Source organism: Silurus meridionalis, chromosome 9 (genome assembly GCF_014805685.1).
Source record: "Silurus meridionalis isolate SWU-2019-XX chromosome 9, ASM1480568v1, whole genome shotgun sequence".
In the NCBI taxonomy this organism is placed as follows: domain Eukaryota; kingdom Metazoa; phylum Chordata; class Actinopteri; order Siluriformes; family Siluridae; genus Silurus; species Silurus meridionalis.
The window spans coordinates 22,571,283-22,593,109 of record NC_060892.1 but is presented as its reverse complement, the minus strand read 5'-3'; the positions used below and the strand labels follow the sequence as shown (position 1 = coordinate 22,593,109).

The window sequence follows — 21,827 nt, the reverse complement described above, 5'->3', positions numbered from 1 at the left end:
TTCGTCCCAGTGCTGATTACCCCAAATTTTAAGATGATTCACAACTTGCTGTTAGTTAGGGTACAAATAAGAACCTGCAAAGTTTCGAACCACAAATTATCAGTGATTAACTGTACACTATATGGCCAAAAGGCTGACTTAATTAATTAATTTCATTTATTTCCTCATCAAAATCATCAGCTTGTATTTGATCCCTTGCCTACAAGTTTATTCGAACAGATACTGTAATTCCAGTAGTTGTTGAACATGTTCTAAAAATAAAAAACTCTTCCATTATGTATGTAATGGATGTAATGTAAATAAATCCTTCGAACTAGCAGTTATCAAGCCCCTAATTAAGAAACCTGACCTTGACCCATGTCAGCTGTCCATCTATAGGCCAATATCAAACCTCCCCTTTATTTTCAAGATTTTAGAAAAGGTTGTATCACAGCATTTATGCTCACATCTACTTAGGAATAACATTTTCGAAATGTACCAGTCGGGATTTATAACAGCACAGAGTTAATGTGGCTAGTTAAAGCTAGTTAAATTGGTAAATTACCTGGTATTGGCCTCTGATCAGGGTTTTGTCTCTTTACTTTTTTTGTTTGACCTTAGTGCAGCTTTTGACACCATTGATCATACTATACTGCTTGCTAGACTTGAGAATGTTGTTGGAATAAAGGGAACAGCTCTCTCTTGGCTTAGCTCTTTTTTGACTGATCGCTATCAGTTTGTTGATGTAAACGGTTCTCCACACTCTCTGAGGTAAGTTTGGTGTTCTGCAAGGATCTGTCTTAGGCCCACTGCTTTTCTCTTTATATATGCTGCCTCTGGGTGAAATTATACATAAACATGGTATTTGATTCCATTGCTATGCTGAAGATACACAGCTGTATATTTCAGCAAAGCCAGATGAGAGAAATCAGCTTAAAAATGTTGAGTGTGTAAAGGACATTAGACAATGGATCCTTAATAACTTCCTTCTGCTCAACTCAGATAAGACGGAAGTACTAGAAGCAAAACTTTCCGATTATGTACCATCTCTGAATAGTGATTCTTTCTCATTGTTTACAGCAGTCAAAGACCTTGGTGTGATTATTGACTCTAGCCTTTTCTTTGAGGCTCATGTGAATAATATTTTTTCACCTTAGAAATATTGCGATAATTAGAAATATGATGTTGTTACAGGCTGCAAAAAAATCATGCTTTTCATGCTTTTGTTACAGCTAGATTAGACTACTGTAATGCTTTACTGTCTGGGTGTTTGAGTAAGTGCATAAATAAGCTTCAGTTAGTTCAGCTCACTAGATCTAGAAAATATGATCACATCACTCCTGTTTTAATCAGTCTACACTGGCTTCCAATTAAATCTCACATTGATTATAAAATACTACTACTGACGTATAAAGCACTTAATGATCTCGTGCCGCAGTATCTGAGTGAACTTTTGTACCAATATGAGCCCCTATGTTTACTTAGATCAAAAGTTGCAGGCTATTTGTTGGTACTTCAAATAATGAAGACTACCCCACAGTTATGGAACAACCTTCCAATCAGTGTTCCGGATTCAGACACAGTCTTAGTGTTCAAGTCGAGGCCTTTAGATTTTTCTTAGGTAAAGGAGCAGATCTGGAGGGATCATGGATATAGTGTTCAGTGAACTGGGATATTTAAATGCTGTCATTCCCTCACTTTCACACGTTCACTCAGGTTTGTTGATGGTGGTGTGGTGGGTCGTCTCTTATCCCAAAAATCCCTCATGTCTGTTTTACCTTCTGGCTCTCCCTTTTAATTGTGCTGCCATAGCGAGTCTCGCTGAAGTCCTCAACTGCACAGTGTTCTTTCATACAACAATAAGAATACTTGATAATCCATATCCTTCTCACCCCTCTTCTCTCTTTCTCTCCATCTCTCTCTTTATCTTTTGAGTTAAACATTCTCCTAAGGTTCCAGTGACCAGTGTTCCTGCCCCTCTCCTCTTCTCAGATCTGCCCGCTTCATCAGGGCCTGCCTCTCGATGGTGATTTCTTCAATTGGAGGCAACTCTGTGCAGCTGGGGATGGTTTCTCATCAATGCCCTGGGGATCCACGAAATTACGGACTAAGAACAGGAGCTTTGAGGATTTGGAATTGGACTGTAGTTAATGTCAACAGTCTGCTACACTGACACGGGACTAAAGTTTTCATCTGATTACCATCACTGCACACCTCAACATTGTTGAATGGACATTCGGTGCAATCCAGATGAGAATGGGTTCCCTCTTGAGTCTGGTTCCTCTCAAGGTTTCTTCCTTATGCCATCTCAGGGAGTTTTTCCTTGCACAGTCGCCACTGGCTCGCTCATCAGGGACAAACTTACACATAAAGAACATCTTATTCATTCTTTATCACCACATTATTTGTGTGAAGCTGCTTTGAAACAATGTTAATTGTTAATAGCGCTATACATAAACAATGAATTGAACTGAAATGAATTGATAAGGCTTGTAGTCACCTGACCGTTGCATTCATTAAACATTTTTGAATATCTCCCACTTTAGTGTGATAATAAACTCCAGTTCTTCTGGGAAGGCTTCCCACTAGATTTGATTGGTGTTCATTCAGCATTAGTGAGGTCAGATACTGATTTTGCATGAGGAGGTTTGTGGTTCAGATGTCTGTTGTTTGTTAGGTCCAGAGTCTGATAACATCAGTTCATGAATATTCTTAAAGTGATAATCATAAACAGGCCAGATTTCCTGTATCATTACTACTGCAAGACCAATAAAGGTCTCAGTTTATTATTCTGACACTGAATACTAAGATTACTTTTTGTTCTTTATAATTTTTTCCCTTATCACTTCCTTTTTTTATTTCTTTATTTTCCTTATCTTACTTTACAGCATTGCTTATAAACAAATGTGAATGTTCTACAGAATCAAACTCAAAGTCCAAATCTGAACTCCGTTGTTAATCTGTGACACTGTTTGCAAAATTAAAGTCCACATACAACATTCACCAAATCTTAGAATGGGTAACAGCTCAAACCGTGAACAAGTCCCAGGACTTGTGCCCCAGCTGGGGTTCAACCTCTATACATGACATTCATAAACAAGATGGTTTTTCACTTTCCAATCTACTCTACTCAAAAGTGTAAGCTTAATGCTCAAGATGTTCTCAAAGATCTCAAAACCGCCACTGTTTTTTCAGTTGGCCAAGGCTCAACTTCTCTGATTTTTCATACACACTTTAGACACTGTGAAAGCTCTAGAGACTACTGTGTGTCTGAAAATACCATGAGAACCCTTTATCTCAAAACTGAACTGTATCAGCTGAATTGTATGCATCGTTACTGCAGAAATAAGCACGACACGTGTTCCTATTAAAGGTACTGTTTAGTGAAGAGTCAGTATTTTGCTGTCAAATGTTACTTTTTATACAAACAAATGACCCACTTTATTACACAACAGCTTGGTCATCACTGGATGCAGGTAAGTTGGATCTGGACCTCAGTGTGTACACACATTTTCACTAAATCATGAATCATTTCTATTTTTCATATCGGAGAAGGATACTGTAATCGACTAAATGATGTCTTTAATGTATACAGATATTTCCTTCTTACAAATAAATAATGAAAAAGGCCATATAGTGCAGAAATAAAAACAAATATAGAAAAAATAAATAAATACAGATGTAATTGTAAACACTGGATTTGTAAAAAGAAGGAAAGAAATGCAGCAGTATATTTAGTTCCACATTTCTGGCCCTTTTGATTTGTGTTTTATTTAATGAGAAAACAGAGGGTCACCAGTGTGTGCTGTAATGTTGACTAATGCTTTAATAAAGTGATCTTTGAATACATACTTTATTTCTCTATCAGTGCTTAAAAAATGAATTATACATTTAAATTCTTTGCTTAATACTATTTCCTCAGACATGTTACATGTTCATGAAGCCTGTTATGTCAAAGATAATATAGAATTTTTTTTTCTTACATTGTTGGAATAAAATCTGAGATTTATTTTTTATTGTCCATGTTTTCGGTGGTCAATATTCATAACACATACACAGTGAGTGACTTAGTTCTTACCCAGGAAGTGCATATACATTTCATCAACAGTATCTTTGGTGACCCCTGAGCATCAGACTGGAAGAGTGGACAAAAGAGTAAGAATAAAGAAAATGAGAACACTAAAAAAAAATAAGGAAGAAATTAACTGGACTTCTGTCGCATAAACAAACATTGCTTTATTTCTATAACAGATAAAAATAAAAGAAAGAAAGAACTAAAATCTCTTCATCTGTCGTCTTTCCTGTCGTTTCTGCTTCTTTTCGTTAACCTCCTCGGCAGGTGCAGAAGAATCAGCAGAAAACCAGGGACCTAGAAAATTTGTCCACAATAACTGTGCAGCTCGAGCCGGTGCCTGAATTATGAGAAAGCGAAAAAGGAGTGTAAGAAAAAAAAATTATTTTGTGCTTCAAGTTAAAATGTGACCCACTAAATGAAAGTCTTACCAAAAGCCATAGGTACCAGAAATAGAAAGAGAGGGTGCTGAGGACCTGAACTATAGCTGTGAGCAGGATAACATCTTTAAGGTGTCTGCAAGGAAATACAAATAGATTTTACACAGGATCACACATTATAGACAGTAGTGTGTGTATAACTGGGGAAAAATCTCTTCACATTCTTATAATCCCCAAAATGCATTTGGCCACTGCAGCAAATAGGAAATTAGATTATTGATATTTTCTGTTGATGAACTGAAAGTTTAGCTGGTTAAACAAGTTCACCACATCTGCTAAAATCATTTCATGCATTACATGCTGTGTTTTATTTGATAGGTTTGCTTGCACTATATTTAGATCCCTGTATCTCCAGTGCATTTAGTAATAATAAAAAGATCTTTGGTAAAAAGGTCTGGATTTCCTCAAAAATCAATAAAAATAAATACATTTTTAAAAGCTTAAAATTATACAAAACACTGCAGCAGTAGAGCTTGAGTGACAATAAATCATTGTTGTTATTAATATTTTATTCTTGCCAACTAGTTCCAGGTATTTTGGTGAATCTTCATAGAGCTGAATGTTTAGATCTGAAAGTAATATGGCCACTACATCACAATCAATTCTTGTAAAAAAAATCCTAAATTATTATTCAGTTTAAGAGACTGAACCGAGATAATTATCAGAAGCATGTTTGGCCACCGCAGTCTTATCAGGGCCTAATGAGAACACGACAACATCGAAAATATGGTTTCCCATATAAACCCCAATCAGGTTTTAACAGCTATTTCTCACAGCTAGTTTGAGCTGCTCTCTAGAAGTGTGTTCTTTTTCTACTTTCTCATTAATGATAAAGAAAGAAAGAGCTATTTACAAAATGTCTTTGGACTCTAATGATCACAGTTTGCAGATTTTTTTTTTTTGTTCTTGTTAGAATTTTCAGGACATCAATAAAAGAACTACTTTCCACTATGGAGACTATAGAGACAGGAGAGACGAGGTCTGTCTGATATAGACACCATCAGTGCTGTTGTAATAAAGTAAATTCTTACAGTTAAAACATATGTAAATAAAGTATGCCACATGCCACTCGATACAGTCCACAATTTACTCCAACATTTACTCTCTCACAAGGATTAACACATTCACAGGCATGTTTAGGACAAGATTCCCAGGACATGCACAGATTAGAGTGTAGATAAATAGTTCAGAGGAACCAATAATATAGTGCTAATAATGTACAGTACAGTCTGACTGAGCTGGAATTTGACATCTACAATGTAATCTATAGGTTTTTCATAATAGTATATTACTTCAAAATGTACTTATAATATATATATATTTGTAATATATTTGCAAACTATAGGATTATATAATTGTTGACTTCACTTCACAAAACTGGTTTTAAAATGTTTAAATTCAATGTTCCTCAACATGGAACCAGAACACATTGGCATCTGTAAACAGCATGGCTGCCACACACCTGTCAATCATTGAGGGACAGAACTTGGTTTACCCAAACAGCTGTAACTCAAGACTGTTTTACTGGATGTTCAGGACAATTCTTAAGTCTTTTATTGAGTCATCATCACAGAAATAGACTGGTAGCTTCATGTAATCTTTATATACACTCTCGCTCAAACTGGCCACTAAAACAAAGACAAACTGCATAATGAATGGTCAAAAACTATCAAATGCACCTTTTGGACCATTCAACACTTGTCACCAGCAATGTACAAGTATTTGCATAATATGCACAATTTTCCTTTGTGCAATAGTCAGAGTATTTCTGCTCCAGCTTCCTAAAAGTCTTCTGGGATTTAACCTCAAAAACATAACATTTGTAAGCAAGAAAGCAAGAAAACTTTCTAATCTATTCTACAGATAATGCACTTGTAGCTTCAAAAGTGGAAGCTCGGTGGTTAAGATGTTGGACATCAGTTCAGAAGGTTGTGAGGTCAGATCCCAGAACCGCCAAACTACCACTGTTGAGCAAAGACCAAAACCGTTGCCTAGCAACTGCTCAGTTATATAAATGGGATAATCGTTAAGTTCTGGGTAATTGTAAGCTTTAAATCTAAAATATGCTGTGGTGATGTTTGATACACGTCAGAGCCAAAACCTAAAACTAACATCTTAAAACAAATTCAAAATGTCTAATTGATTACAGTGTTGATTTCTAAAATGCACATAATGGCTAGTTTGTTTATCATCTGCTGGAATAAATCTACCCTCTGCACCACCGGACAGCTTATTATTGATTACTTTTGTAATTGTTTAAATCCTATTACATTTGAAAGCAATGAAAAAGACCATTTGGGCTTAAACATTTGGGAACCCTGCCTCCGATGCTTCTACTCAAGAAGACTGTAGAACCTCAGAGACACATAAAAAGTATAAAATATAAATATATATATAAATATAAAAGAGATTTTATATAGCACCTTTAAAAGTAACATCTCAAAGCGCTTTCCAAGCAATAAGATAAAAAATAAAAATAAATAATAAACAATAGCAACAATAAGAAAACTAAAATAAGTAAATAAACACAATACACCACAAAATAAAAGGTCGCATAAAAGCTATCCTGAAAAACGAAGTTATAAGAGCAGATTTAAAAACTCTAAAAGACTCGGCCTGTCTGATCTCAGTAGGGAGAGAATTCAACAGCTTTGGTGCGAAAAACCTGATCACCCATAGATCTTAAACGGGTAGGAGGAACAACCAAAAGACCGGATTCAGAAGAACGGAGATCACACCTTGGAGTGTAGACAGTTAAAAGCCGTGAGATAATGAGGTGCAGGACCATGGAGGGTTTTATGGGCCAGAACTAGAATTTTAAAATCAATCGGGAAACTGACAGGAGGTCAATACAGTGACTCCAAAACTGGAGAAATGCATTCATCAGACCTGGTCGTAGTCAGAATCCGAGCAGCTGAATTTTGGCCAACCTGTAATTTATTTAACGCAGATTTTCAAAACCCCAACAAGAAGAGTCTTGCAATGTTCCTGAGATGAAAAAATTAGGTTTTTATGCTCTGATCGAGAGACTCAAATCTTAAATCACCCCCAAGTGTTACAGTGTTAAACTACAGTGTTCTACTACAATCACTTGCAATTCTAAACATAGTGAACAATAATAGAATTTTTTTGCATTGATGCAGAATTGCGTCTTTAGTATTTGACCAGCACTCACTCTGCCATGCCCTGCTCCATGTTCAGATCGATTCCTCCGTCCAACAAAGAGCCGTTCTCTCCGAATGCTGGTTTAGCCATGGTGGCCATCGATCTGTAGCTGCCTACATACACCAACAGCGCAAACAACAACGGGAACTGGGATAGAAAAAAAAAAAAAAACACATTAACATGTAATTTATTTATTAAAAACTATAAAACAAAGTTAAGCACAGATCATTACATTCAGAAACATTTTCCCTTCCATTTACATTTTTGGCAATTAGCAGACGCCCTTATCCAGAGCAACTTACATTCATCTCAGTCATAAAACTGAGCAGCTATTGGGGTAAAGGGCCTTGCTCAGGAGCCCAGGAGTGGCAGCTTGGTGTGGCTGGAATTTGAACTCATGACCTTCTAATACTTTAGCCCCTAATCTACGACCTCCACTAATCTACCACTAATCTACCACCTCCACTAATCTACCACTAATCTACCACCTCCACTAATCTACCACCTCCACATATTGAACTGGCAATGATCTTTTCACCAACACACCTGAGTATTAATCAATACCATGTTCCTCTTGTTACCCTCCATCAGGGCTACACAGTGGATACAGGTTTGGGCGAACTCTGAAGAATCTCCAGGATCAGGAGTGTTTGGTTCCATTCAATAAATAAAGCAAAAGTTTTCACACCTGCCACGGAAACCATTTTCTTGTGACAAAATTCTATGGTGTTAGAAACCTGTTACAAGCCACAAGTTCTTCGTTCTCAGAAAAAGCAAAGCAAACTGGTGTGTACTTACCCATGTCCAAAAGGAGGCGTCACAGAATATAAGATTTACTACTGCATACACGGTCTGGAGCATAAAAAAAAAAAAAGACGTTTGTGAGATAAAGCAAACTTATGGATCAGGTGAAAAGAACACCAAGATGACTTACATTTGCTCCTAGAATGACTCTGGTGTAGAATTTTAGAGTTGCCTTGTTCTCCTCGTAGATTTGCTTCTTGCCTTTGGTTCCAACTTTTCCTTTGGGCTGCAGAGTAAAAATACACACACACAAGCAAGTCAGTCCACTTATGTTTTTGTGACTTTGTGTCCCTGTTCCCCAGATGAGAAGCAGCTGATCAGGTAAGCATTAAATCAATCCTTCTTGTGTCTGGAGCATCAGCGTTTGTAGGTTTGAAAGAACCACAAATATTACGATTCTTCTGAAAATCTCTTTTTAAGAAATTATTCTGTTCCATGTGACAAACTGCAGAGAAAGTGAAGATATCTAGAAGTTCTGAAAAGAACATTTGTTAGATGCTGGAGGAGTGCATGATGCCATCTGTGAAGCTCGAAGGATAAAACATTTTGGTCTGGAGGTACAGGATCAATAGAATCTTTTATCACTCCATTGTGCAGCCTCATATTCTTCCTATTGAAAGCACCAGACTGCAGACCGAAAACTGGACAATTATCCAAAAAACCCACACTGTTGTGCAAAACTGATTTGGGGGAAAAAGCAGACAGGTTCTTAGCCAGCACAAGACTCAACAATGTCGTGGGCAGTGAGGAATAAATGGCCGATAAACCAATTCAACTTGTAGGTGCTTTAGGAAGCATGGAGTGAAATTTCAACCCATTACATTACATTTACATTTGCGGCATTTGGCAGACGCCCTTATCCAGAGCGACTTACAACTGAGCAGGGGAGGGTTTTTAGGGCTTTGCTCAAGGGCCCAGCAGTGGCAGCTTGGTGGTGGTGGATTTGAACCTGTGATCTTCTGATTCAAAGCCCAATGCCTTAACCACTGAGCTACCACCTCCCTCTCTACACCCGTGCTCTACACACATACACTATACGGTCAACATTTTGTAGCCACCTGAGCACTGCTTTAATATGTGCTCTTTTACATCCTGATTTGTTTTCCTTCAAGGCTGTCAAAAGTGGCTCCACTCTTCTGAGGCTACATTTTGGAGCATTGCTGCAAGTATCCGTGATCATTCGGGTGCTGATATTAAAGGGGCAAAAAGGTCTGGGAGTCTAATCCCTGTTCCAGTTCATCCTAAAGATTTTAGTTCATTGTGGTTGAGGAGATCATTCTTTTATGCAGGACACTCGAGTTCTTCTATTCCAACCCTAACATGCCATGTCTTCATGCAGTCTTCATGTCTTAATTGGTGCACTAATGGAAACAGGTTTGAATCTTGCAGTTGCAGTAAATGGAGATTTTACAGCAGGGGTTTTAACCAGAACAAAGCACTAGAACTAAACTTTATGATATGAATGAATGGATGGATGGATACATGCAGTGAATTGTGATATTGCTGAAATGGATGTGGAACTCATTTAATTTGCACGCACTGATAGCAAAAAGAAGGCATGTGTATGTATGTATGTATGTATGTATACATACCGCCATTTCACTCACTACCAGGGTCCAGGGCTGCTCTTACTATAATGCGAGAATATTCGTTGCTTTTGTGCATGTAAATCTGACCAGCGATATTCGAAAATCTGTATTATTGACACATGAAACGAGGGACTCAAGCAAAAGTTACACATCAGCGAAAACTAAATGCACTTCCGGCGCATGGTAACTACGTCCGCCGCTTCGAAAACACTTGACGCTGTAAAAAAGTCGAGTTATTCTTTAGTACGCATGCGCACAAGTTCACGCATGCGCCTATATTGTGCACGTTATTTCGCTCGATCATGCATAAAACGTTGTCACTCTATGAAAAAACGACCACGTCATAGAGCCAGAGGCAAAAACACAGCTTTCAGTGAAGATTTCAATGGAAAAATAACTCTCCTATTTACAGCAATATATAGTGGAAAAGTCAACATATCTTATAAATATTTTAGAAGTTCTTTATAAAATAAATAAAACACACCAGAAATATTCTTATGAAGTTTGCAATCTTGAGTCAAAAGAAAACATTTTTTTGTTATGCCTGGTCTGTATATATATATATATATATATATATATATATATATATATATATATATACAGACACACACACACACACACACACACACACACACACACAGACTAGGCCTAGCATTATGACATTATAAAATTATGAGCGTTGAAGTGAATAACGCTGATTATCTCTTTATCATGGCATCTGTTAGTGGGTGGGAAAATATTAGGCAGCACGTAAACATGTTGTCCTCAAAATTCATGTGTTAGAAGCAGGACTAAATGGAGTTGAGCGAGTTTGACAGGGCAAATTGTGATGGCTAGACGACTGGATCAGAGCATCTCCAAAACTACAGCTCTTGTGGGCTGTTTTTAGGTCTGCAGTGTTCAGTATCCATCAAAAGTGGTTATACCCACTGGCCACCCAGACTCTGAAGCAATAGAAGAAGGTCATGTGGTCTGATGAGTCCAAACTCACCCTGTTTCAAAATGATGGGCGAATCACAGTTAGAAGAGAGGTGTATGAACTGATGCACCCATCATGTCTAGTGCCTACTGTACAAGCCTGTGGGGGCGGTGATATGATATGATTATTCCACCAAGAGACTTTTACTTCTCTGAACGCACGACTATATTCCAAGATGACAATGCCAGTTATTATTATATGGACAAATCATTTGCACTGATCTTCTGTACTTGTTGGTGCTGCAGTGTCACTGTGTCTACTGTCTCTTGTGTTTTGTTTTTTTTGCACTAAATGTCACACACACGTACTTTTCTTTATGTAGTTCTTTTTGTTAATGTAGTTCTGTGTTTTGTGTTACTTTTTTGTTAATGAATGTTCTCTGATGTAGCACGTTCATACTGGGGGAATTTGGTTTTGTTTCTTGGTTATGTTGACTTGAGCTTCAAAGCATGCTGTGTCAAGGTTGGAGTGGAAGAACATCCTTTACAAAACTCTGACCTTCTTGACCCTCCTCCTGAACATCTTTGGGATGAACTCTTGACAAATCACAGCTGAAGATCAGCATTTGGGAAAGCAGAATATTATAGCAGTTTTCTGGGTACCAGATCCCCCCTGATCAGGTAATGTAAGTGATCTCATGCAAGCTCTGTGTGTACTAGACTTGAACTTCATGAAGACATGGTGTGTTATGGTTGGAGTGGAAGAAGTGTCCTGCAAGTTTTTGACTCCACTGAACACCTTTGGTATAAACTGGAAAACCGACTGAACCCCAGACCTCTCAGCTAACATCAGTGTCTGATCTCACTAATGCTCTTGTAGCTGAATGATCACAAATCCCTACACAATCTAAAAACGACCTGACAGAAGTGTGGAGGTTTTTTTAACAGATTGAGAGAGAACAAGACAACACATGGCGATAATTTTCGATTGAAGAAGCTCATCAGTAGCTCAGAGGTTAAGGCTCTTGGGTACTGATTGAAAGGTGAAGGGGTTCAAGCTGCATTATCTTCAACCTACCACTCTTGGTGTCCACATACTTCCCCTGCCTGAGAAACACACACATCACACCCTAGAATTAATGTAGGGTTACACAGAAAACAGCAGTGTTTCAGTTTTAATGGAACAGTTTTCTTTATTACACTTAGTTTATATTCCAGAAAGACAAAAAGGGATGTAGAGAGTGGTAAATAAATTCAGCCTCTTAATAATAAATGCAGTATAGATTGGACACACTGCGCATGCGCGCGGGAATCGGGCAGGATTGGGTAACTCCAGACGTGTGAGTGCGTATCGTGTGATGCAGACGGTGTGTGTAGGGTTTGGTTTCACTTCATATGAAGGAGGAAGTGTGTGAGTCACGGGATTGGTGTGCTGGTTCTCTCCGCGTCCTGCTCCACCATGGTGTTCGAGTCTGTGCTGAGTGACGTGTTGAACAGGTTTATCGGCGATTATGTGGAAAATCTTGACAAATCACAGCTGAAGATCGGGATTTGGGGTGGTGAGTGCACAGTGTTACAGATCTCACTGACTACCAGATCCACCTGATCAGGTGATGAAAGGGATCATGCAGGATCTTTGTGGTTGCGCTGCATCTTTGTGGTTATTCGCCATGTGGCGCTGATGTTTTCACCTGTAGATTAACGCGGTGTTCCTGAGATGATCAGATGTCAGTGTGTGTTTGTCAACGCCACCAGTGCTGCCAGTGTGTGTGTGTGTGTGTGTGTGTGTGTGTGTGTTTGTCAATGCCGTCAGTGTGTGCGTTTCTGTGTGTGTCCATCAGTGTGTGTGTCAGTGCTGTTAGTGTGTGTGTCAGTCCTGTTAGTGTGTGTGTCAGTGCTGTTAGTGTGTGTGTGTGTGTGTGTGTGTGTGTGTCCATCAGTGTGTTTGTCAGTGCTGTTAGTGTCCATTAGTGTGTGTCAGTGCTGATAATGTGTTTGTCAGTGCTGTTAATGTGTGTTAGTGCTGTTAATGTGTGTCAGTGCAGTTAGTGTGTGTGTCAGTGCTGTTAGTGTGTGTCAGTGCAGTTAGTGTGTGTCAGTGCAGTTAGTGTGTGTCAGTGTGTGTCAGTGCTGTTAGTGTGTGTCAGTGCTGTTAGTGTGTGTGTCAGTGCTGTTGTGTGTGTGTGTGTCAGTGCTGTTAGTGTGTGTCAGTGCAGTTAGTGTGTGTCAGTGCAGTTAGTGTGTGTCAGTGTGTCAGTGCTGTTAGTGTGTGTCAGTGCTGTTAGTGTGTGTCCATCAGTGTGTTTGTCAGTGCTGTTAGTGTGTTTGTCAGTGCTGTTACTGTGTGTCCATCAGTGTGTTTGTCAGTGCTGTTAGTGTGTTTGTCAGTGCTGTTACTGTGTGTCCATCAGTGTGTTTGTCAGTGATTTTAGTGTGTGTCAGTGCTGTTAGTGTGTGTCAGTGCTGTTAGTGTGTGTCAGTGCTGTTAGTGTGTGTCAGTGCTGTTATTGTGTGTGTCAGTGCTGTTGGTGTGTGTGTCAGTGCTGTTAGTGTGTGTCTATTAGTGTGTCTGTTAGTGTGTGTGTCAGTGCTGTTAGTGTGTGTCAGTGCTGTTAGTGTGTGTCAGTGCTGTTAGTGTGTGTCTATTAGTGTGTCTGTTAATGTGTGTGTCAGTGCTGTTAGTGTGTGTCAGTGCTGTTAGTGTGTGTCAGTGCTGTTAGTGTGTGTCCATTAGTGTGTTTGTCAGTACTGTTGGTGTGTTTGTCAGTGCTGTTAGTGTGTGTCCATCAGTGTGTTTGTCAGTGCTGTTAGTGTGTGTGTCAGTGCTGTTACTGTGTGTCCATCAGTGTGTTTGTCAGTGCTGTTAGTGTGTGTCAGTGCTGTTAGTGTGTGTGTCAGTGCTGTTAGTGTGTGTGTCAGTGCTGTTAGTGTGTGTGTCAGTGCTGTTGGTGTGTGTCAGTGCTGTTAGTGTGTATCCATTAGTGTGTTTGTCAGTGCTGTTGGTGTGTGTCAGTGCTGTCAGTGTGTGTCACTGCTGTCAGTGTGTGTCAGTGCTGTTACTGTGTGTCCATCAGTGTGTTTGTCAGTGCTGTTAGTGTGATTGTCAGTGCTGTTACTGTGTGTCCATCAGTGTGTTTGTCAGTGATTTTAGTGTGTGTCAGTGCTGTTAATGTGTGTCAGTGCTGTTAGTGTGTGTCAGTGTGTCAGTGCTGTTAGTGTGTCAGTGCTGTTAGTGTGTGTCAGTGCTGTTAGTGTGTGTCTATTAGTGTGTCTGTTAGTGTGTGTCAGTGCTGTTAGTGTGTGTCAGTGCTGTTAGTGTGTGTGTCAGTGCTGTTGGTGTGTGTCTATTAGTGTGTCTGTTAGTGTGTGTGTCAGTGCTGTTAGTGTGTGTCAGTGCTGTGTGTGTCAGTGCTGTTAGTGTGTGTCTATTAGTGTGTCTGTTAGTGTGTGTGTCAGTGCTGTTAGTGTGTGTCTATTAGTGTGTCTGTTAGTGTGTGTCAGTGCTGTTAGTGTGTGTCAGTGCTGTTAGTGTGTGTCAGTGCTGTTAGTGTGTGTCCATTAGTGTGTTTGTCAGTACTGTTGGTGTGTTTGTCAGTGCTGTTAGTGTGTGTCCATCAGTGTGTTTGTCAGTGCTGTTAGTGTGTGTGTCAGTGCTGTTACTGTGTGTCCATCAGTGTGTTTGTCAGTGCTGTGTGTGTCAGTGCTGTTAGTGTGTGTCAGTCCTGTTAGTGTGTGTGTCAGTGCTGTTAGTGTGTATCCATTAGTGTGTTTGTCAGTGCTGTTAGTGTGTCAGTGCTGTTAGTGTGTGTCACTGCTGTCAGTGTGTGTCACTGCTGTTACTGTGTGTCCATCAGTGTGTTTGTCAGTGCTGTTAGTGTGATTGTCAGTGCTGTTACTGTGTGTCCATCAATGTGTTTGTCAGTGATTTTAGTGTGTGTCAGTGCTGTTAGTGTGTCCATCAGTGTGTTTGTCAGTGCTGTTAATGTGTGTCAGTGCTGTTAATGTGTGTCAGTGCTGTTAGTGTGTGTGTCAGTGCTGTTAGTGTGTGTGTCAGTGCTGTTAGTGTGTGTCAGTGCTGTTAGTGTGTGTGTCAGTGCTGTTAGTGTGTGTCAGTGCTGTTAGTGTGTGTGTCAGTGCTGTTAGTGTGTCAGTGCTGTTAATGTGTGTCAGTGCTGTTAGTGTGTGTCAGTGCTGTTAGTGTGTGTCAGTCCTGTTAGTGTGTGTGTCAGTGCTGTTAGTGTGTGTCCATTAGTGTGTTTGTCAGTGCTGTTAGTGTCAGAAAACTTCCTGAGATGGTATGAGGAAGAAATCTTGAGAGAGTTAAAAGACTCAAAAGTGGGCCAGTGTGTGTTTGTCAGTAAAACCATTTATTCTTCAGATTAACTGTGCACAAAAATGCGTTTGGTTTGCAGTGCTCTTTAAGGAGGGAAGCATGTCATATTTAAATGGGTAATATTTTGCTGATATGTACTGCCGGTGTCACTGTTAAGTTGCTGTAGTTTGTTTTGGTGTGATAGTTTGAGTCATACTGGAATCTCATGTTCGGTGAGCTGCAATAAGCAAATTCTCTTTTCCGGGTGGAATATGATCGAATATTGTCAAAATAAAAGTCTCTTAGCAGTACTAATACCATTAATACCACTTCTACTATTTACACTACTAATTCTCCTACAACTACTACCACTTCTACTACTACTACTGCTAATACTAATAGTAGTTATGCCTGTGTAAAATGTAATCGTTATGAACAAAATGCAGACAGTACAGTAGAGACAAGTATAAAAATAGGTGAATTAATTATTATTTCAAGTTATAGACTTCCATGGATTCGTTTTCAAACAACTGCAAATCGGTAAACCGTTGATAAAAACGGAAACCTCAACATCTTCAGCTCTGCTACCTCCAGCTCCACCTCCTGTCTTTCTGTCAACGCCACTGTCTCTAAACCAACATCTCAGGTCTCACCACAGTCCTATAAACTATAAACCTATAAACTTTCCCTTTCACTCTTGCAGATACTCTTCTATCACAAATCACTCCTGCTATCACTCTTCTCCACCCACTCTACCCTGCCTGCACTCTTTTCTTCACTTCTCTAACACACTTTCCATTACTTTGCACTGTTGACCCCAGGTACCTGAACTCCTCCACCCTTTCCACCTCTTTTCCCTGCAACCGCACCGCTCCACTGCCCACCCTCTCATTCACACACGTACTCTCTCGCCACAAATCACAATATCATAGTCCACAGAGACTCCTGTCTGACCTCGTCTGTCAACCTGTCCATCATCACTGCAAACAGGAAAGGGCTCAGAGCCGATCCTTGATGCAGACCCACCTCCACCTTAAACCAGTCTGTCATTTTGCACATTTTACTGCTATCACACTGTCCTTATTCATGTCCCTTTGGACAATCTAAAATATAAAACATATTTTACGGCATAATTTGTAAATGTTCTTTCATAGTATGGATGTCTTCAGTATTAATCTACAATGTTGAAAATGATATAAATAAAGAAAAAAACATTGAAGGAGAAGGTGTGTCTCTTACCTTTTATTGCTTATGTCTGCACAAACACCCATCTACAAAAGTATTAAACCAATTCTGTTGTTTTTGCTATGCACTCAAGACATTTGTGTTTGAATATCAGTAAATACTCCAGCTAATATTTGCATTTAGATGTGGTAAACAACTTTGTATGTGACACCTTCAGTTGCAGACCACCCAATTTTTAGATGAGCAAAAATATTTTTTTTACGGTCTTAAAGTAAAATATTGTCAGTAAAACTTCATATTTGTTGCTTATCTCAGATTGTTTGAAGCTGTCAATTCAGCAATTTTGTGATGTTTTTATTCACTTGTGCAGTTCATTTTGTTGTTTGTATACAGGGGTGGGAGGTGAAATGCTGATCTCACTGAAGAATGGTTTTATGCACTTATGAACTTCTGCTGCTGCTACCATCATGATTTCCATTAGTGATAAAGATCAGTGAACCTGTTCCAGAAGCACTTTTCAAGCCATTTCATCACTTTAGCAAGGGTTAATCTTGGTTCCAGATCCTTTGTTGCTTCATCACTGTATTTATTGTTATTGATTGTTAGTTTTTATCAATCTGTGATCAGCTGCTATTGTTTTCTTTGGGCAACCTGTCTGGTAGTAAATCAGTGTTTTTTTCCAGGGCATTACACATTGTTATATTTGCTATGCCCAATGCTTGTGCAGTGGATCTGGTTTATTCTTTTCCTTCTGCTCTTAGCTTTAAAATGGCTCACTTTTTTCTTGCACACAGATTATCTGGTATTTGTGATAGTTTATGCTTTTTACCTTTAAATACCTCGGTAGCAATAAATACCTGAGAGTCACGTTACGATATTTTTGATCAGGTGGAAAATGTGTGGACTTCAACATCTAAGTAGTTCAACACGTAAATATCAGAAAATAAATGCTGAAAAGCTGATCTATTGTCATATACAGTGAAACCTCGATACTCGCTGGGTTACGTTCTATGACCCCTCGCCAGTAACAAACAATGGCGAGGTTTTGACTCTCTCCTTTTGGTGGTTCCTTTTTCAAGGGGAATTGTACATGTACTGTAGTGTAAACTCAACAAACATTGTGAATTACTTGTCATCAATGTTTTATTTACTACTTTAAATGAATAATAGAATAATAAAATAGTTTTTTAAGCATTTTTATGTAATTTACTAGTACAAACTCTCACAAACTATCAGATGTTTCGCGAGTTACTCTTAGTCTGGTTCCAAATGGAAAGTCGCGAAGTATCGCGGTTCCACTGTATTCATTTTTTATTTGCAACACAAATGTATTTAGTGTAAAGCAAAAACATGGGATATGGTCTTGCTATTCCAATACCTTTGGAGGATATTGGCTATATAATTAGTAAGTAAATATCACACACCTTTCATCTGTTATGTGATTACAATTGACATCTAAATATTATTATAATCACATAGTTATACTGTATCTAGAGCAGCGGTGGCCAACCCGTAGCTCGCGAGCCGCATGCGGCTCTTTGGCTGGTTTCATGCGGCTCTTATGTTCATATCGAAGTTTGTGTGTGTTTGATTTTTAATGTGCGTGTTCGCTTTGCTTGAGTTCAATACGGTATTTTAAGACTTAAATGAGCTTGCCCCTACTGGGAAACTTTGCGGTATATCAGACCTGGGCAAACTACGGCCCGCGGGCCACATCCGGCCCATTGTACGTCCCTGTCCGGCCCGCGTGAGGCCAATCATAAATTACAGGGATGCACCGAAGATTTTCGGCCGGAATACCTAAATCACAGAAACAGCACGGCAGAAACACAATTGTAAAGACGCAATAAAAAAGCGCAGCAGCACACGGTTATCTGGATAAGAGCAACATGTCTGCGGTGTGCGGATAGCGATTTGCAGAACATGTAATGCTGAAATTTCAAGAGGGGGTGTATCTGCAAAGAGTTTTTCCTAGTTGGGTTTAATTTATCACCTGAAATCCAAACATCCCGATTGCCATTCTAAATACGAGAAGAACGCGGCGCAGAAAAGTAGTCAATCCGAGCATGCGCACTCCGTCTGTAGTGGACGTTTTTGAAAAGGCAGGAAAGTTTTCCAGTGATGTGCCAAGGCAAAAGGCATAACACAAAAAAATATGGATTTCATTGCCTTTTGAATTGAATTTTCATTTCGGTGCATCCCTAAAATATTATCGTTGGTGTGGCCCTCTGACACAATTCAGGTTTCTCATGTGGCCCCTTGTAAAAATTAATTGCCCACCCCTGCGGTATATTCATCTCACGCACATGCGCATTTGACGAAAATACCGTATTTACCTCAAGCGAAGTGAACACGCACATAAAAAAAACACACACACACAAAGTCTGTGTTTTCTACCCTGAAACACGTGAAATCAAAGCATCGATCTGTTCTGACTGACACACACGTGAAAGAATTGCTTCGAGTGGCAACAACGGAATACGAGGCAGATTTGAAGGGGATTGTTCAAGGCAAGGAATGCCAAAAGTCCCACTAAGTAACATGTATAGTAAAAGAAAAACTCTATTGTAAATTATTATATTTTTGTTTGTGGACTTGGTTAAACTAAGAGTGTGTGTGTGAGACAGTGCACACAATGTTCATTGTTGAAAATGACTGTCCTGTGGTCTTAGAACTGTAGGAGTCAATTTCTGTCATTATGTTGGTGTGTGACATTTACAATAAATCTGGCTGAGCAGAGGTGTGTGTGTGTGTGTGTGTGTGTGTGTGTGTGTGTGTGTGTGTAAGAGGAAGGAATGGGTGATGTTCATGTGTGCCCATCATGTGTATGATGTGGCTCTTTGCGGTAACACAGTAAAAAAATGTGGCTCTCGGTCTCTGACTGGTTGGCCACCCCTGATCTAGAGCATGGCTCAGTGTTCTCAGTGCTTAGTTAATTCTTTCAGATTTTAATATTTGTTTTCTTTATCATGTCATTATGTGCTCATCCTTTCCAACCAAGTTGCTATAACACAAAGGATTAGTTGCTATAATATAATGATAACATAATATTGTTAGACAATTAATTATATATAATACCTACTTAATCCCTAACATACAGTAAAAATCTTTCACCTTAGCAATTGGTGTATTATGCTGTTGTACAGTTAGTGCTACAGATAAATCACACATTCATGTTCTAATGTTTTCATGATAAATTAGTTGAAAAATAATTAGAATAAAATAATCATTTAATCAGTTTGTATAATCATTAGTTAGTTAGAATAGCTTCCATTTCTTCTTCTGATACAGCAACACTGTACTGAAATTTGGTTATTAGCAATGTGATAGATTTGACACTTTTTTGCACATTACTATAATATGAATTATAATAAACAAATATAAAAACCCAAATGTCTGAATATGAAAATAATTTTACTGTAGTTAGAGACCCAATTCTACACAGTTTCTTCAAATCAAACCGCTTTACACTCTAATTACTATCCATTATAAAGCCACGATAATGTTATATTCTTTTTTCCATACATTAACTTTTTTTTTGTTAACTGACAAAAATTATCTAGCAAATATCAAAGGGCCACGTAGCCACACCTGGGTTTCCTCCTGTTTCCAACACTTAAAGCAGTAAACAGAACTCAGATATTAATGAAATACATCAAAATTCTTGACAGAAACCCTAAACATTTATTGGTTATTTTTTATTCATTTGAAACGGCCTTTAACGTACACACCCAGGTTAGATCCATTCTGACTCTGGTGAAGCAACATGCTACAATGCAGCATTTAGCAAGTACTTTTAGAAAAAATATATATTTGGGGGATACTTTGTTCAACATTTTCATCATGACAAAACCTTGCATAATTCATTCCCTATATAAGAAAGATTAGCTAGCTAAATATAAAGAAATTGATATTATATTATTTTATATATTATTTATAGAATTAAAACAATGTAATTGTCGAAATTCTGACTGGGTGTACATACTGTATAGATATTTGTGTGTATTTGAATTTTGGCCTCTTCACTCAGTCGGCTGTACCGACTTGTGAGTTTAATTGTCAGTCAATATAGCTGACAAGCTGAAGCGTAACGATTACTGTGATAACACCCATCCATCCATCCATCCATCCATCCATCCATCCATCCATCCATCCGTGCATGTTCTTTTTGTTTCTATTTAACAAACAAGGTAATGTAACAGTATGAAGATTTTTATTTTAAATCCTCCCTTAGCATGAATAAAAGCTGTTCCTCCAACAGTGCCCTACAGTTTCAACCACAGTGTAACAAACAACCCACTGCCCAGCACTAAAAGTCCACTTGCTCTGGCAAGCTAAGAGAAATTCTACACAGTTAAACGTTTGGTCTCTTATCTCCTAAGCCACTGTTGAGTCTATAAGGATTTAGCAGAAGGTGTGGCGTATATCAAACACTGTTGTCTGATGTGGAAATCAGCCAAAACCTTTCAATCACTTTTTCCTTGATCTCCTGTTTACTGTAATCTTCTGTATGCCAACATAAAGAATAAAATCACGACAGACTCTAAATGCGAGCTGGGTTTTACACTAACTACAAAAACTGATTTTTTCCTTGCTATAGTCTCCACCGGCTTGTTCATCAGGGACAAACTTATAAAGAACATCTTATTAATTTTTATCACCACATCCGTGTAAAGCTGCTTTGAGACAATGTTCATTGTTAAAAGTGCAATACAAATAAAAATGAATTGATTTGAACTTTTAATACCTTTTTTTAGGTGATGTGGTTCTGGAAAACCTACGAGTGAAGGAGAACACTTTGGTAGGTAGAATTTCATGAACATCTTTATACATTTAAGAATAAATGTGTTTGTAAAACAATTAGTTCAAGCTTAGTATATTCATATACTTAAATAGATGTAGCATTCTAAACTACTTAAAACATGGTGGTGTGCATGCTAACGTATTACGCATGTTTGCGCAATTTCTAACACCTGTAACACCTGGGTATCATACAAATATGTGTCATAGTATTAGCTACAAGTCCTTACATTTTCTGTTTATTTGATCGTTTTAGTCTTTCTGCACTTTCCGGACATACATCCTGACACTATCTTATGATTCTGTATCTTGCGTCTATTGTCAGAGGTAGTTTTTTTCTTCTTCAAAAGCTGTGAGAAAACCCAGTTCCTTTTATTATTTTTTTTCATTAGCTTATACTTTTCATTATTGCTTATTACAGTTTATTAGCTTATACTTTGTGTCCACTTCAGCTAGATGTTATAGCACTTATTGTCTTTGTAGCAAATTGAATTTGTGCACTCATGCACAAAGATTTCCAGCTGCTAGACACCACACATGGGGATTTTACTCCGTTCAAAAAC

The 21,827-nt window shown here is 38.6% G+C and overlaps 2 protein-coding genes across 2 annotated transcripts in view; one reads left to right on the top strand and one right to left on the bottom strand.

Annotated features, from left to right (window-relative positions):
* Positions 1-4,195: 4,195 nt before the first annotated feature.
* Positions 4,196-10,267, bottom strand: tmem208 (transmembrane protein 208). The gene is made up of 6 exons (XM_046856751.1): positions 10,053-10,267; positions 8,591-8,686; positions 8,455-8,508; positions 7,667-7,803; positions 4,483-4,567; positions 4,196-4,391 (listed from the first exon to the last, which is right to left on the bottom strand). The coding sequence occupies exons 1-6, from the start codon at positions 10,056-10,058 to the stop codon at positions 4,254-4,256; spliced, it is 516 nt and encodes a 171-aa protein (XP_046712707.1). The 5' UTR covers positions 10,059-10,267; the 3' UTR covers positions 4,196-4,253.
* A 2,080-nt stretch (positions 10,268-12,347) lies between these two features.
* Positions 12,348-21,827, top strand: part of LOC124390869 (vacuolar protein sorting-associated protein 13C-like) — an 81,553-nt gene continuing 72,073 nt past the window's right edge. Inside the window, 2 exon segments of the mRNA XM_046856951.1 lie at positions 12,348-12,526; positions 21,222-21,265. Coding sequence (XP_046712907.1) covers positions 12,427-12,526; positions 21,222-21,265 — 144 coding nt within the window. The 5' untranslated portion in view covers positions 12,348-12,426.